The sequence below is a fragment of the Mobula birostris genome, chromosome 17 (assembly GCF_030028105.1).
Source record: "Mobula birostris isolate sMobBir1 chromosome 17, sMobBir1.hap1, whole genome shotgun sequence".
Lineage (NCBI taxonomy): Eukaryota > Metazoa > Chordata > Chondrichthyes > Myliobatiformes > Myliobatidae > Mobula > Mobula birostris.
The window spans coordinates 28,742,975-28,760,065 of record NC_092386.1 but is presented as its reverse complement, the minus strand read 5'-3'; the positions used below and the strand labels follow the sequence as shown (position 1 = coordinate 28,760,065).

Here is a 17,091-nt window from a genome sequence, read left to right as displayed (position 1 = left end):
GACGGCTATGATGAGAGTGTCAGCCGGTGTGGGAAGAGTGGGTGTCAGCTGATCTCACTGACTCAGTGGGTCTACCCAGCATTCCCAGCTCTGCTCAACTCCACCCATTCACAGGCTGGTGGCAAGGTGGCAAGAGAAGGCACACAGAAATGCCACATTCCCCCGGTAGATTAATTTTTCTAAACGTTCTCCTAGACGTTATTTAAAAATAGATCTTGACATGCGCCTTGTGACTAGTATTTGGTTAACTAGCCTGTAGTTTCCTACTTTCCCCCTCTTTGAATAAATAATTTATATTCAGTATTTTCCCACTTTATGGAATCTCTCATTAAGGAAGAGAATTTTCAAAAGCTAAACCAACCAATCAACTTTCTCATTCATCACTTTTTTTAATACTCTGGGATGATCTTCATTGGTACCCTGGGACATGTCAGCCAATAGCTCCAGCAATGTTTAGTGTTGATGATGGGTGCCATACCATTGATCAATTTGTTTCATTCAGTAGCTGATGGGAATACTCCCCAAGTTCTAATTCACAAATTACAGCTACATAATTTATGTTTCTTGTATCCTCTATTCAGAAAACCAATTCAGAATAATTATTCAATTCATTTGCATTTTCCGATTTTCCCACTATTAGTTCTCAGAATGAATGTGTATGTGACTTTTCTCTGAGGATTTTTATGTTATCTTTCTATGATAATCTATTAACCCTGCAATCAGAGCAGACTGTCAGTATTAGATATAGACACAGATAAATTTCATTGAGGTTGTTCTCTGAGGACCAGTTGGTCATTGGAGAGGTTGGGGTATGGGGGAACCAAGGTGAGGAAGGGGTTCTGAGTTGTCTACATGGACTTCTGTAAGGCATTTGACAAGGTCCCGCATGGGAGGATGGTCAAGTAGGTTCAGTTGCTCAGCATTTTGGATGAGGTAGTAAATTGAATTAAACTTTGGCTTTGTGGGAGAAGCAGGGAGTGGTAGTAGAGAGTTGCCTCTTTTATGGGAGGCTTGTGATTAGTGGTGTGTCACAGGGATCAGTGCTGGGTCTTTTGTTGTTTGTCATCTACATCAATGATCTGGATTATAATGTGGTTAACTGGATCAACAATTTTGCAGATGACTCCAAGAATGGGGCTGTAGTGAACAGTGAGGAAGGCTATTGTGGCTTGCAGACGGATCTGCACAGCAGGCAAAATGGCAGATGGAATTTAATGCAGACTAGTCCGAGGTTTTGCGCTTTGGTAGGAGCACCCAGGGAAGGTCTTACTCAGTGAATGGTAGGGCATTAAGGAGTATAGTAGAACAAAGGGATCTGGGAATACAGGTACATAATTCATTGAAAGTGGCGTCATGGGAAGATACGGTCGTAAAGAAAGCTTTTGGCACAATGGCCTTCATGAATCAATGTATTTAGTTCAGGAGATGGGACGTTATGTTGAAGTTGTATGGGGTGCTGGTGAGGCCTAATTTGGAGTACTGTGTGCAGTTTTGGCCACCTACCTACAGGGAAGATGCAAACAAGTTTGAAAGAGTGTAGAGACAATTTACAAGGATGTTTCCCTGTCTGGAGGACCTGGGTTACAAGGAAAGATTGAATGGATGACAGCTGTATCCTTTAGAACATAGAAGATTGAGAGATTTGATTGAGGTATACAAAATTATGAGGGGTATAGATAGGATAAATGCAAGTAGGCTTTTACCACTGAGCTTGGATGTGACTATAACCAGAGGTCATGGCTTAAGGGTGAAAGCTGAGAAGTTCAAGGGGACCGAGGGGAAAGTTCTTCACCCAGAGGGTCTTGAGAGTGTGGAATGAGCTGCCAGCACAAGTAGTCGTTGTGAGCTCGATTTCAATGTTTAAGAGAAGTTTAGATAAGCACATGGATGGCAGGGTTATGGCGGGCAGGTCATTGGGAGTAGGCAGTTTAAATGGTTCCAGCATAGACTAGATGGGCCGAAGGGCCTTTCTGTGCTGTACTTCTCTGTGACTCTATAACCCTGAAATCATATTAGAAACGCTTACCTCTTTGAACCTCTTCTGCCACTCATCTTTAAGGCTGACCCAACAGGAAGCTGCAACTGCTTCCCCACTCGTCCATAATTATAGCAGTCAAGCCTTGATGATATACTGCATATTTTGAAGTGTGCCTGTTAACTTCATAGAGTGTCCTTTCCGCAGGCTCACTACAGTAAATTCAGGCTACGTCCACACTAGACTGGATAAATCCGTAACCGAAGCTTTTTCTCTTCGTTTTGACCCTCCATCCACACTGAAATGGTGTTTTCCTCCCCTGAAAACAGAGCTTTTCTGAAACACTCTCTAGAGTGTTTAAATCTGAAAACACCGGTTGGGCGTTGTAGTGTGTACGGGGTAGCCAGATGTTTTAAAAAACCTGTTGTCCCTTTCATTGATGAAGAGACTATGGCTGTAGGAAATGTTTCCAGGCTGACCCCTCTGTGGGAGTGGGGAAGATGTTGGTGGGGCCACCCAGAGGTCTGTATGTTCGTATGTGTAGCTATTGTAGTGGCTGTGAGGCTGGTATTGTGTCAGTTTTTCAATGTTCGTCGTCCGCCGGGTCATACTATCTGTGAACTCCCTGTCGGTTGCCTTTATATGCTCTAGTATTTGTTTTTTCAGTTTTAAGTCCTCTTGCGCGAGAGCCAACAGCTGTCCGTTGTTCGGCAATTTCCTTTTAAGTTTATCTAGTCTGTAACTGGACAAACATGCGCCAAGTATACCCTTTCCTCTTTGTTTGTTTTCTGTAGATGTGTCCTGCGCATGCCCAGTAGGAGGCGATTCGCCAAAATACCCATTTTAATGTGGACGGAGGTATTTTCAAAAACGCCTGGTGTGGACGCTATCGTTTTTACATGAAACCGGCATTTTCAAAATTATCTGGTCTAGTGTGGACGTAGCCTGAGTTGTTAAGACTGTACAGATTGAGAAAACAATTGTTTCCATTTACAACATTAAAACTAAATGCGTAACACAATTAAGATTTGAAAGAAACACAAGCAAGCTGTAAATTACTTTTATTATTCATTACTACATTTTCCAAACAAAAAACCTTAAATAGAGCAAATATGAGGCATGTACATTGATTTGTAGCAGAATGAATAGTAAGCAAAATTGTTGTATGCCTTGGCTATGTTAGAAATAGAAAGACCAAATCCCAATTGGATGGCTATGTTTTTCCAGATTCAGTGCAAATTTATTCTTCGACTTCCTGTGAACAAATAATTTACTCAAGAATAGCAGTTGGCCTGAGCCATTTTAACTGCACAGTAGTGCTGTGGAGAGTGCAAAGCTTTACAGGGCCAGCTGTAAGATCGGGGTTCAATTTCCAACGCTGTCTATAAGGAATTAGAGCATTCGCCCAGTTACTGAGTGGGTATCCTCCCACGTTACAAAGATGTATAAGTTAGGGTTAGTAAATTGTGGGCATACTATGTTGGCACCAGAATCATAGCTGTTTTTTGTTGATGCAAACTGCATGTTTGATGTTTCGATGTGATTGTGACAAATAAAGCTAATCTTTAACTTTGTGTCCATCATGAATTACAATTGATAAGCGAAAATTTGCCACTTTGATATTCATGAAACTGCAGATTTAAAGTAAATGAAGAGCAAATTGCATCACTACACAGTGTGTTTAATGTTCAATGTTTTATTAATTCAATGACTGTAATCAGTTGAAACAAAATCATAACCATATGCAGGGGAAAAAATATTTGATATTTGCCATCCTTGGTTATAACACTGTTGCACTTCTGACCTATTCACATTACAATCTGTAAGCATCACGCTAGGACTTAGATTTCTTTCCAGTTTTTTTTTAATGTACAGTTTTTAAAAAGCAGCTGTTCTATTTTAAAAACAGTTAAAAAGGAAAGAACAACTGTCAGTTTCTGTAGTCTACTAGGTGAAAAAAGTATTCGGCATGCTGGAAATGTCCCATTCATCCAAATTCTTCTTCAGTGTCAGTCCACAAGCCAAGACCACTCATCTGATAAGTTGCTGGAGTTCGGCAAGAAGAGTTCATTCTTTGCTGGACAAGAAACATGTTGGAACATTTAGCCACTTTGTGCATTTTGCTACAGAAGTAGGAAAAAATTGTTTTATAAAAAAAAGTCAAAATACTTTTTTTAAACAAAATGCATTTTACATTAATATCCATCGGCATTTCAGAAAACTTCTAATGTTTGACAAAATATTCAATTTAATTTGAGAAATGCTGCAAATGATTGGTTATATATTTTGATCATCTAACATTTTGTTCACACCATTACATATTTTCTCCAGGGAAGCTTTGTAAGGTCCAAATGGATTGTAAAGGGCAGCCAAGAATTCACAATCTGCGAAGTGATTAAAAACATGATTGACACGTCCATGTGACTTAGCTGTTAGATGGCGGTCAATAATCTGATGAAGCATGTCTCTGCAATCATTCAGAAGTTTGGACAAAACATTACGATCAAAAGTAAAGTCAACTTGGTGGAAACTGACAATAGTCATTGCTAACTGATGAACCTTCTTTTTGAACGTTTCCATGAGTAACACCTCGCCTTCATTAAACTGGTTATTTCTGTTGAGAACCACCAATTTTATGACCATCTTGATAAGATTTTTGATGATCTTCTCTGCCTCCTTTTTGCTCTGTGTGTATTCCTTGCTTACTTTGTATAATTCATCCAAAACATCACTGCTTGTATCATCTATCAATGCTGTTGCTATTGACTTTGAAGCCATCTTGCCAAGTATTTTCTTTTGGGCTTGCACAGCCAGACTCTTAGAATTGAATACCTCCGTAGCCACTGAAAAAGAAACATAATAGATTTAACATAAAGCCAAAAACTGCAATATCAGGAATGATTCAAGACTATTATTCTGTTTGAATGAATACGATCTGTTGCTAATTATCAATGATGCATCTAATAATATAGAGTAGTGATCGCCAACCAGTCAATCGCAATTGACCGGTCGATCTTTGAGACTTTCCCAGTAGATCCCGAAAAAAAAGAAAAATAAATACACAAATACATTATGCCTGATAAACCTTTTGATGCAAAAGCAAATTTTACCCCTAGAGCACATATGTGAGTCATACGTAGTAACTTCTACTTTGAAAAAGGACCACTCGACAACTTCATGTCTAAAGGTACAACTTATCGGGGACGGCAAAACCAAAGTGGTGGAGGGGCTTATACACACATGCACAGAAAAGACCAGAAGTAAAACCCTGCAACACTGGAAACATCCTCTGTTTACAAACAGCTTTCTGTAGTGGGAGTATTGCTATATTACCATTATCCTAATTGGTATTAACTTATCTTTATAATGCTCACATTACAACACCTTTAATTCTAAGTTTCATCATTTAATTTTATTTCAACAAGAAAAATAAATGAATAAAAATTGCCTGTTGCACTCAGTGTGATGACTGGGGCTGAATACTTTCTGCTAGTTCCCTGAAATTTGGCTCATAACTACAAACAGCCAGTCTGAGACCGTCTGTGAGGTGTCTGTCAGTAAGATAGCTCCTGTACTTAGATTTAATAATTTTCATTTGTGAAAATGCAACTTCACACAGATAAATCGACCTGAAGTAGGCACTGACTTTTAGTGCACATGTGCTGAGATGAGGAAACTTCTCCCTGCTGACAAGCCCCCAAAAGTCACCGTCCCTTGATCTTGCTTTCAGCTCAATGTCATTTTGCAAATCAATTATTTCCATTTCAATATCACTTGGCACACCAAATACTGGCAGGAATTTAGCTGCTATCTGTTCTATATCGATCGGCAGAAATGGGTTTGAAATAAATGCAGCAATATCTTTCATGAGGTTTAACTCCCCAAAACGCAGATCGAACTCCATTGCCAGTTTGTCTAGGTAAGCACAGTACTGCTCAGGGCAAAAAGCATTTTTCTTCCTTGGTGGCCTATAACAGTTTCTCCAAGTTGGGAAAGTGTGTCAGCCTCCCGTTCTTTAAATTTGAAATCCAAACACCTAGCTTAGCCTTAAACGCATTTACTGCGCTTATCATGTGGGGCAGGTGTCGGTCTTTTCCCATGAGCTCATTGTTAAGTGCGTTGAATTTAGCCGTTAGGTCTGTCAGAAACCCTAAACCCAGTAGCCATGCATTATCTGATGGTTCCTCATGCTCCTCGTTTCTTTATCTCAGGCAGCAAGTCAACAAACCGTTGCAGCACAGCGTCCTCGCAAATCTCCTGACAGACTGAATATTCATATGGACAGTTTCCTTTGTTAGACAGAATGTTGAATATGCCACGTTTTTCAGGTGTTTTATATTGGTAAACTGTTACTGAGACACTAGTGTAAGTTTCAGGGGTACGCAAGCTAATGACACCACTGTTTTTTGTTTCCCAGTTCTTTTACATTTAGGGAATGTTGGAACTTAAAGGGGGAGAGGTATTGTAATGTGAGCATTATAAGGGTAGGTTAATACCAATTAGAATAATGATAATATAGCAATACTCCCACTACGGAAAGCTGTTTGTAAACAGAGGTTGTTCCCAGGGTTGCAGGGTTTTACTTCTGGTCTTTTCTGCGCATGTGTGTATAAGCCCCTCTGCCGCATTGGTTTTGCCGTCCCAGATAAAGTTGTTCCTTTGGACATGAAGTTGTAGAGTGGTCCTTTTTCAAAGTAGAAGTTACTACAAAAGGTATGAAGTATTATAATACTGTATTCTTAAAGAAAGACAGCTATGGCCTGTTTGATATGCTAGTTACAGTGTTTTCTTGGTTGAATTAGTTTGAAAGTTTGACAGAAGCATTTTATGTAACTCAAATACAATTAGCCCAAATAAAAGGCCTCAAGTTGGAAGTACAATCAGAGCTGTTATTTCTCTAAATGATTTAGCAGGTCGATCTTGCCTTTCACTAAGGCCGAGGTAGGGGATCTTGGGCTTAAGAGGGTTGGTAACCACTATTATAGAGTAATGCTGGCATTTACTCTTAAACTTCTCCATATACAACATTGTGAGGAACTTCAAGAATTCAGTATCGATTTGGAAGTTGTGAAGTTGCACTTAATGGCCCAATGTTGCTTTCAAGTGTGCTGGAATGGAGGAGTCAGTAACTAACAAGGGGGTGTAAAGTTGCAGCAACTTCTCCTACTTCAGTGTACATTTTACATGACCAACCTACATCAAGTTGGTCCTTACATATTTCAGTGGAGAGTACATCAAAGTAATGTAGATTTTAAGCAACTTTAAACACTTAAGAATATTTACATTATTTTATGTTCTGTCATTTTTAAAACTGTAAATACTTTTAAATAGCTTTATTTTTTTCAATGGTTTATGAACATTCTTGAATATTTTTGAACATAAGGAATTTTTAGAATCTCAAAAGTTTTGATGATTCTCGGTCACAGGGCATGCCTCAGCTGATTGCAAGATCCTCAATACTATTAGTTGACACTCTGCAGTCTCTGTCTGTGCCCTCACTCCTCCTGCAATTTCACTTGATTGCATAACATTACTGAAGGTCCTGCTGTCAGATCCAGCTTGCTTTCCCCGTGTTCTCTGAAGTAATCAGGAACCAGAGGTCAGCTGACTATACAACCTAGGGTGCTAGTTATAAGTTTGACACACAGCCATCACCTGCTGCACTGCACAATATTTTCAGCCATGCCGGGATAAAAATTAACAGTTCCAAGTTTATAGGGAGACAGGGGTTGAAAAACAATCAGACATGATTGACTGGCATTGTAGACTTACTGGGCCAAATGACCTAATTATGCTGCAATATCTTATACCCTTATGCTCTACTATCACCCCATTTCCCCTGATCCCATTAGCTCTAGAAACTGTGTCTGGTGTCTCCATGAATATATTTAATGATGTGGCTTCAAATTGCTTTCTATGGCAGATAACTTCAATGGGTTCATTGCTCTCTGGGTGAAATCCTTTCTCCTCATATATGCCTAACATGGTTTACTCCTAATCCTTAGAGTAAGGCTCTCGACCTGTACTCTAGTATTTGAAAGACCATTTCTGCATCTGTTCCATCGTGCTGGAAGTGATTACTTTTGAGCTAAAATATGTTTCTTAAATATGATGCTTTCTAATTTCCTGGTGATACTTCCCAGAAACACTTCAATTAAAATGGCCTTGGCTTCGTTTCTAGTAGTTCTGGTTGCCTTTGCTAAACTTTGGGGATGACTAGTTGGAAACAACAATAGGATCTGGTGCTCTGATTAAGCTGCTAACGTAGAGCATGATGTCAATCACACCCACTTTCTAAATTCCTTCAATCTCACTTCCACTTTTCTCGTTGAATTTCATCTGTTTATCCCCTTCCTTCCTCGTTTACATTTCTGCCAACCTCCTATCCAAATCCATTGTCAACTAACACACACAAAATGCTGAAGGAATGCAGCAGGTCAGGCAGCATGTATGGAGAGGAAAAAACTGTCAATGTTTCAGGCCGAAGCCCTTCATCTTACCTGAAATGTTGACCATCTATTCCTCTCTGCAGATGCTGCCTCACCTACCTAGTTCCTCCGGCATTTTGTGCATATTGGATTTCCAGTTTCTGCAGATCTCCCGTGCCTATCCATTGTCGTCTATCTATTATTTCCTGTTGGCTGGCCAAGCAGTAGAAGGAACAGGGGCTATTTAAGAAGGCAGAGTTCAAGTAAGAGATCATGTTATTTTTTTCCAATCAGCAGTGCATGGAAATCACAACTTGATGCAGCAAGAGAACTACAAGAAGATGCTACTGCCTCAAAAAATAATGCTTTAAGATATTTTAGGACCGTGTAACATTTAACTCAAGCAATGGTGATCTCCAACATGAGAAGGCCTAACTGACACCTGCCTATAGTCAATGATATTACCACTATGGAGGCCCCAGTAGTAATGTGATAAGAATACTCAATGATCCTAAGCTATATCGGTGCTTGACAACTAAAGGAAGCTGTGCATTTGGCAGCAAACGTTACACCTTCTATTTCCTAAAGCTGTTCCACAGCCTAAAAATCTCAATCATGCTCTATTTGCTTGGATGAGTGCAACACCGCTATGTTTAAACAGATGAACAGTACCAAATATAAAATTCTCCTCGTCTTCAAATTACCTGTCAGCATAAACATCCAATCCCAGCACCAACAGCTGCAGTGAGTAATATTTACAGAATGTATTTCAAGAACTTATTACATTCAGGAATTTGCCACTACTTTCCAACCCTCTTCACAAGGTCAGCAGGTAAATGGCAATGTCACCAACTAGAACTTGCTCTAGCAAGTTATATACCATCCTACAACTTCAGCATCACTGGATCAAAATCCTGGTGCTATCCATGTAAATCAAAAGTACCATAACAGCCATAATAATAAAGAAGCATGTCATGGAAAGTTAACAGTCTTGGAAACAATATCAAGTTCAGCAAGGGTGTGAAATTTTAACGTTCAATACTGAGAATTGACCAGTATTCAAATCTATAAATTTTCAACTAAACCTGAAAAAAATGGTAAAAGAAGTGAAGGAAAAACCCATCCAACTTCATGGACACTAATCTCTCAGTAGCCAAATGTATCACCTTGTGAGAGTTTTGTTAAGGGTGACCAAGGTAGTTGTACTAATGGAGACAAAGGTTTAATTCCACATTAAGGAGACCATCCTTCCTGTGGTGTGGAATTTATTGACATTAATTCAGATCTCAATTCCTCTCCCATCTCTTTTTCTGTACCACAGAATAGCACACAAGAAGCAATACCAAGCATACCTCAATCCAAGAAACCAACCTGGGTGACAAGCTTACAGAAAAGAACAGATAGACTGAGTTCAATTAAATCACCTAAAATATATCATTTCAGGATTCTGCAGCCCTCCTATATCAAGAAAGGTGATGGGCAATTAAACCGTAAATGAAGGGAGGCAAACAACAGGAATTCTGCAGATGCTGGAAATTCAACCAACACACATCAAAGTTGCTGGTGAACGCAGCAGGCCAGGCAGCATCTCTAGGAAGAGGTGCAGTCGACGTTTCAGGCCGAGACCCTTCGTCAGGACTAACTGAAGGAAGAGTGAGTAAGGGATTTGAAAGTTGGAGGGGGAGGGGGAGATCCAAAATGATAGGAGGAGGGGGAGGGATAGAGCCAAGAGCTGGACAGGTGATAGGCAAAAGGGGATACGAGAGGATCATGGGACAGGAGGTCCGGGAAGAAAGACGGGGGGGGGGGGACCCAGAGGATGGGCAAGAGGTATATTCAGAGGGACAGAGGGAGAAAAAGGAGAGTGAGAGAAAGAACGTGTGCATAAAAATGAGTAACAGATGGGGTACGAGGGGGAGGTGGGGCCTTAGCGGAAGTTAGAGAAGTCGATGTTCATGCCATCAGGTTGGAGGCTACCCAGACGGAATATAAGGTGTTGTTCCTCCAACCTGAGTGTGGCTTCATCTTTACAGTAGAGGAGGCCGTGGATGGACATGTCAGAATGGGAATGAAGGGAGGCAGCTCTTTTAGCATCCCTATTCTCAGCAATGGTGGAGTCAGCATACAATCCTACATATAAATATCTTGGCCCGGAGTCTGAAGTGAAGGTAACCACCTTCTGTACAGCTATCTATCTCAGCCACCTCCTGAGTTCCTATCAAAACAGCCAATTCAATTGACTGCACATGACATCAGGGAATTGCTAACTACACGTTTTAGCAAAATGTGATAAGACAATAGCTCAACTGCACCATTGAAAACTTATCCAGAACAAATCATGCTTGCAATACTATCATCTATGTGATAATATGAAAAATTGACGAGATATGCCTTGTCCATAAAGGGCAGACAAATTCAATTTGACCAATTAGTGCTTCATCAATATACTCTCATATGATGGATCAATAACAATTCTATCAAACAACACTTTCCAGTAACTTGTTTAGTGATGTATAATTTGGGTCCCACTCAAACCCTCATCTCCAATTCTCTCTACAACAAACAGCCATATCCCAGGCATTAGGAGACTATATTCTGGCATCAAGACACATTTGGCTGACTAGCATGCAAATCTCATGTAAAGCTGAAATCAATCAATATTAGCCATTCAAAGCACAAAAGGAAGATGGAGAAATATCAATTCAGCCCTTGGACTCACGGCATGAATTTGTCAGGAGTATATGGAAGTGAGGTTGGGGGGGGGGGATGTCAGTGGAGGGCAGTTGGCTCATGGTATCTCCGCTCCTTGTACGAGAGCTAACTAACCTAATCCCACCATTAAGCTCTCGGCTCCTTGGTTTACTGCTATGCAAATATAGTTTAAGTATAACGAGGGTGTCAAAAGGTCCTTTGTGTTTGCTCTATCCAGAGTCATCATAATGTAATACACAATTAATCTTTCTCCACCTCCTCTACCTTATTTTCATTTCCCATTTTTTGGCCAACCTCCCAGTATGTTTTGCATTAGAACTGGCCCCACAGTTTGGTCAAGTCAAGTCGCTTTTATTGTCATTTCAACCATAACTGCTGGTATAGTACACAGTAAAAACGAAACAACGATCCTCCAGGACCATGGTGCTACGTGAACTCATTGAAATATTTGAGGCCTGTGGAATCTTACTGGTAGCAGATTTGTAGTCACAAAATACACATCAACCAATAACCTTTTTGCTATTGAACCAAGAATGGATTTAATCTGCACTTCTATTAGTTATTAATTAATTGTCATTGATTAATTGCCCCTCATTAATATCTCTCTTACCAAATGCTATAGCTTGGATTTATCTATAGCCATTCCAGTCCCCTTTTGAGAAATCTTAGTAAGGTAAATTTGACTCCTATTTTGCACTATTACATAATTATGATAAATCTATCTGAATTATGATCACTACTCAGAATTATGACATTCTTAGTGATATCTCTCTGTCACAAGATCTGAAATGGAAATAATCTTTGTCGATTGCACAGTCTTTACTTACACATCAACCAGCCAAGGAGGAACAGGCCCTTGTTAGCAAGCAGCAAGGACTGGACAGCACTGGTGTTGGCTAAAGTGTGGAACAAATGTAACCCGTCATTTATGAACAACACCTACAAGACAGCGCTTAATTACCTCACCTTTGGCAAATATCCCACCAGTGACATCCTGGGGCTCAGTACTGACTAAAAATATTACCGGGTCATATTGATTGTGACGATAATGAAAGTTCAGAGGCTGGATATTCTTCTGTGGATAACTCTCTCCCCAAATGCTTTCCATGAGCTACAATCCAGGAGTGGAAAACTGACTCTCTCCTCCTCTGTGTCAATACAGCTCCACAACAATGTTCTACACCACTCAGGATAAGGCAGCCCTCTTGCTCGGCATGTTAATCACCACCTTACACATTCATTCCATGCACCACAATGTACTATCACTGCAGCCTGCATCACCAGTAACACACAGCACTGCAAATTCCCTGAAAGTGGCATCATAGGTAGAAATGGTGGTAAAGGTAGCCATTTGGAATACTGACCTTTATCAATTAGAGCTCTGAGTACAGGAGTTGTGAAGTTACGTTGCACTTCTACAAGATGTTGGTGAGGCAATGTACAATTTTGATTATCATGTTATAGGAAAGACACCAAGCCAGAAAGAGTTCAGAAAAGATTTAAAAGAATGTTGTCAGATATCAAGAGTCAGTTATAGGGCGAGGTTGGGCAGGCTAGGATTTTAATCACTTGAGCAAAGGAGATTGAAGAGAGTCCTTGCAAAGACACGTATAGAATCATGAGAGCCATAGGTGGGCGGGGGGCAAAGATATGCAGTCTTTCTCATATGTTAAGCCAATAAAAAACTAAAGGGCACAGGTTTAAGATGAGAGGGGAAATGTAAGAGGGTCATGTGGGGCAATTTTTTTAGAGGGTTGTGTGAATACGGAATGTGTTGCCAGAGGAAGTGTTGATACGGGTACATTAACAACATTTAAAAGGCACTTGAGCAGGTGCATGGATGGGAAAGGTTTAGAGAGATATGGGCCAAACACAGGGAAGAGGGACGAGCTTAAAAGGGAATCCTAGTCAGCACTGGCAAATTGGGCCAAAAGCCCCACATCCATGCTGCATTGTTCAATGACTCTGACTCTAACTCATCAAGTTCTGCTAACAGCATCTGTTAAAATAAGAATCTTTAGCACTTGGAAGCAAAATGAAACCAAGCAAAGAGGAAGATCATTTGTCATTATTTCTCTGTTCCTGCATTGTCATCGCACCAAATCAGAATCCTTTAACTCCCTCATTAGCAGAAATGTAGGAGTATTTATGTCACAAAGGATGCGAAAGTTCACAGCAATGGCTCACCACATTCTCAGAACTATTTGGGGATGGTTATTTTATATACAGATAAAAACAAACTACTTATCAGAATAGCACAATTAACCTTTTACCCCCTTAAACATACTACCCAAATCTTCAGGTAATTGGCTTTCACACCATGGACTAATATGACTAAACACAATTTTCACTCCTGAATATAATTGGTAATTATAACTTCAAGTCACATGCCCTGCTCTTCAGCACTGAGTCTAGATACAACTCACTCTGTCAATCATTCAAAGGAGTTTGTTCCCTTCTGTGCAGGTGATCAATCTTGTTTGCAGGACCCTTGAAGGTTACTCTCATCTGCCTCAGTCATTTTGCAACAGATCTACAACAATTGATTGATACAAACTCTTCTATTTTGATGTACCAGCTGTGTCTAAATAAGCGTATGTATGTACGTCCGCAAGTTGCTCAAGTTGGTCTTTGTCATAAATTTTCTCAGAATGATTATTTTGCCAGGCAAGACCTTGCAACATATCAACAGCATGAAAAATTCTTACTCTAGTGAACGCATACATCTTGACTTCAACAAGTACTAGCACAGAAGCTCAAGAGAAAGCAGATAAATAAATTGTGCTCTTGAACTAATGCTATTTGTGTCTCTGTATGAACAACTCTTTTTTTAAAGGTCATTCTGTTCTATAAATGTTATTTTATGAGAAAAATCTCATAGTTACTTGTGCCATGGTGAAATAAGTTATTTGGTCAATGTTATGCATAAAGGCCACTCCAGCTTATACAATACAGCCACTTGACTACTTTAATCTTGTTTTACCTTGATTTAAATGCATTTTAGAAAATTCCTCATGTCACACAGAAGGTAGCTTTCAGACAGTAAAAGGGAACTACCAAATATGTTTTTTAGACTGGCAAGGACCCTTCTCATTCTGCTACTGATAGAAACCATTGCGACTTCCTCATTCTATTGATAGGCATTCTTATGAATATAAAAGTTTCCACTTGTTATGTAATGGGCACATTTCCTTCATTTACCAAGTGAGGTAAGGTTGTGGCAGTACTGATAGAAAGAATAGTTCCACAGAATATAGGGAGGGGCAATGACCAGAGAATGCAAGATGATACAATAAAGCGAGAAAAAAAGAAGGAAAATAACAATAAAGATAGGAAGGGGCACTTGAGAGAGATGGAGCAAAGGGTGACTGAAAGAAAAAAAATATTAGTATAGCTTGTAGTTGGTTGGGAATTAATCTAATTTAAATTTTTAAAAGTTACATACTTAATTTGTGAGAGGGGCACCAATGAAACTATGAATGGGAGAACGTGATAGGATAAGCATGAGCTAGCTTGAGGAACAGAGTAGTAATGAAATAATTGTCATTTTTTTACCACAGTATACAAGAGGGGTGATCCTTTAATTAAAAGTAGGTTGGGTATGAGATTTTTTAAAAAGAGATACAGACAAAAACACAAAGATAAAACAGGGAAGATAACTTGGTTATCCTTAGCCAATGCCTATCATTTTAGGGGCTTAAAAAGGAAGTATTATGCTTGTTAATTTAAAAAAAAGGTCTGTGTGGCAACTGTGAATTAAACACAAGATTGAATATGAAATTGACTTGTAGCACTGCTGTTCAAACAAACATTTTAATTCTACATTATGTCTTTTTGGAAAATGTGTTTTTTGGTAAAAATTGCAAAATTCAGCCAGAAGATTATTCTTATTCATGTTGATTAAACAGTGTGGCATTGACTCATTTCCTAAAATAATGACAGAGGAAAACAGCAGGATGAGTGGTAAGAAAAAGCTTTTGTGTGCAGTAACATCTGTAGGCTGAGCACAGATGCCTTGTGAAAATAGAAAACCTGTCCATAAAAATTATCTTGATCTATTTAAGTTTCAAAATTATTAGTAAGTACTTCTACTGCAAATTTTGATCTACAATATATTTTAACCTTTAATAATGCACAATAAACTGTAGTTTGCAAAACAACTAAAATGTAGCATTTGAGTTGATTTTGCAAAAAGGAATTATCATTTACTTTGCTTATTAACTTTCTCTTTTAGCAGCCAACTGCTGAATCTTCTTTAAAATATTTTAGAAAAGGAAATAATCACAAGGCACCTGTGCTCAGCCAACAGATGTTACTGCACACAAAGCCTTTTCCTTCCAGTTTCAATAAAAGCAGAAATGTGATTTACCATGATTCAAGAGTTACTGTTTCATGGGTTAGTTAAATTTACTAAGTGAAAAACATTTGGTGGCTTAAGATCAAATTTGATGCACTATGAAGTTAAAGAAAGTACGCTGTATTAAAAGTAGCAGCGCTCCTGTTGATTTTCACCATTTGTTATTTATTTACATGGTCATGCGTGGTCTTCCGTTATAACAGATGAGACTTAGAAGTTTGATGTTAGCACTTAATCACTGGAGTTAGTGAATGAAGTTTCCGTTAATTTCAACATCTCTGTATACTGTATCTCTATATACAGTTAATATAGTTTTAGACTAGTTCAAAGTTCAAAGCAAATTGATTATTAAAGTTAATATATATCTCCATTTACTTCCCTGAGATTCCTATTCTTGGTAGATACAAAGAAGCACAATAGAACCAATGAAAAACCACACATGACAAAGAGACAAACTACCAATGTGCAAAAGACAACAAATTGTGCAAATACAAAAAAAAATGAGTAAACAATAAATATCGAGAACACACTGTGGAATCTATAAGAACGAGTCCATAGATTGTGGAATCAGTTCAATTTTGGGGTGAGTGAAATTATCACGCCTGGTTCAAGAGCCTGATGGCTAAGAGATAAAAACCGTTTCAGAACATTGTGATGTGGGACTTGAAGATCCTGTACCTCCATTCTGATGGTGGCAACAAGAAGGGAGTATGGCCTGGATGATTGATGCTGTTTTCCTGCAACAGCACTCAGTGCAGATATGCTCAGTGGTGGTGAGGGCTTTACCAGTGATGGACTGGGCTGTATCCACCACTCTTTGGAGATTTTACTATTCAAGGGCATTGGTGTTTCACATCAGGCCTTCATGCACCATGCATCTGTAGAAGTTTATCAATGTTTTAGATGACATGCCAAATCTGCGCAACTTCTAGGAAAGCAGAGGCGCTGACATACCTTCTTTGCAATGGCAGTTACATGTTGGACCCAGGACAGATCCTCTGAAATGATAACGCTGAAGAACTTAAGGTTGCTGACCCTCTCCACTTCTGATTCCCTGACGAGGAATGGCTCATGGCCCTCCAATTTCCTCCTCCTAGAATCAATTTTTGACACTGCGTGACAGGTCATTGTCGTGGCAGCATTCCACCAGATATTCAAGCTCCTTCGTAAATGCTGGTACGTCATCACCTTTAATTCAGCCCACAACAATTTGCATTGGAGCTGTACTTAGTCTCACAGTCATAAGTATAAAGAGAGTAGAGCAGGGGGCTAACTACACAGCCTCAATGAGTATCTATGTTGATGTTGATTGTGGAAAAGGTATTGTTGCCAATCTGAACTCCGGGGTCTGTAAGTAAAGAAATCGAGGAACCAGTTGTGCAAAGAGATAGGTCTTGGAACTTATTAGTTGGTTATGCGGGGATGATGGTGTTGAATGCAGAGCTATGGTAAATGAAGAGCAACTTAATGTATGCATCTTCACCGTCCAAATGTTTTAGGACTGAGTGAAGAGCAAATAAAATGGCATCTGTTGTCGACATGTTGTAACATTAGGCAAATTGGAGCAAATCCAAGTCACTCCTCAGGCAAGAGTTGATGTGTTTCATCACAAACCTCTC

The 17,091-nt window shown here is 39.4% G+C and overlaps 1 protein-coding gene across 4 annotated transcripts in view; it reads right to left on the bottom strand.

Annotated features, from left to right (window-relative positions):
- Positions 1–3,651: 3,651 nt before the first annotated feature.
- LOC140211580 (tumor necrosis factor alpha-induced protein 8-like) overlaps positions 3,652–17,091 on the bottom strand; it is an 86,888-nt gene continuing 73,448 nt past the window's right edge. For 3 of the 4 annotated variants that reach the window (XM_072281449.1, XM_072281446.1, XM_072281450.1), the window contains one exon: positions 3,652–4,818. In XM_072281449.1, coding sequence (XP_072137550.1) covers positions 4,253–4,818 — 566 coding nt within the window. In that variant the 3' untranslated portion in view covers positions 3,652–4,252. Of the gene's footprint in view, positions 4,819–8,475; positions 8,495–17,091 lie in introns of those variants that run through there. The other variant, XM_072281447.1, reaches the window with a different exon arrangement.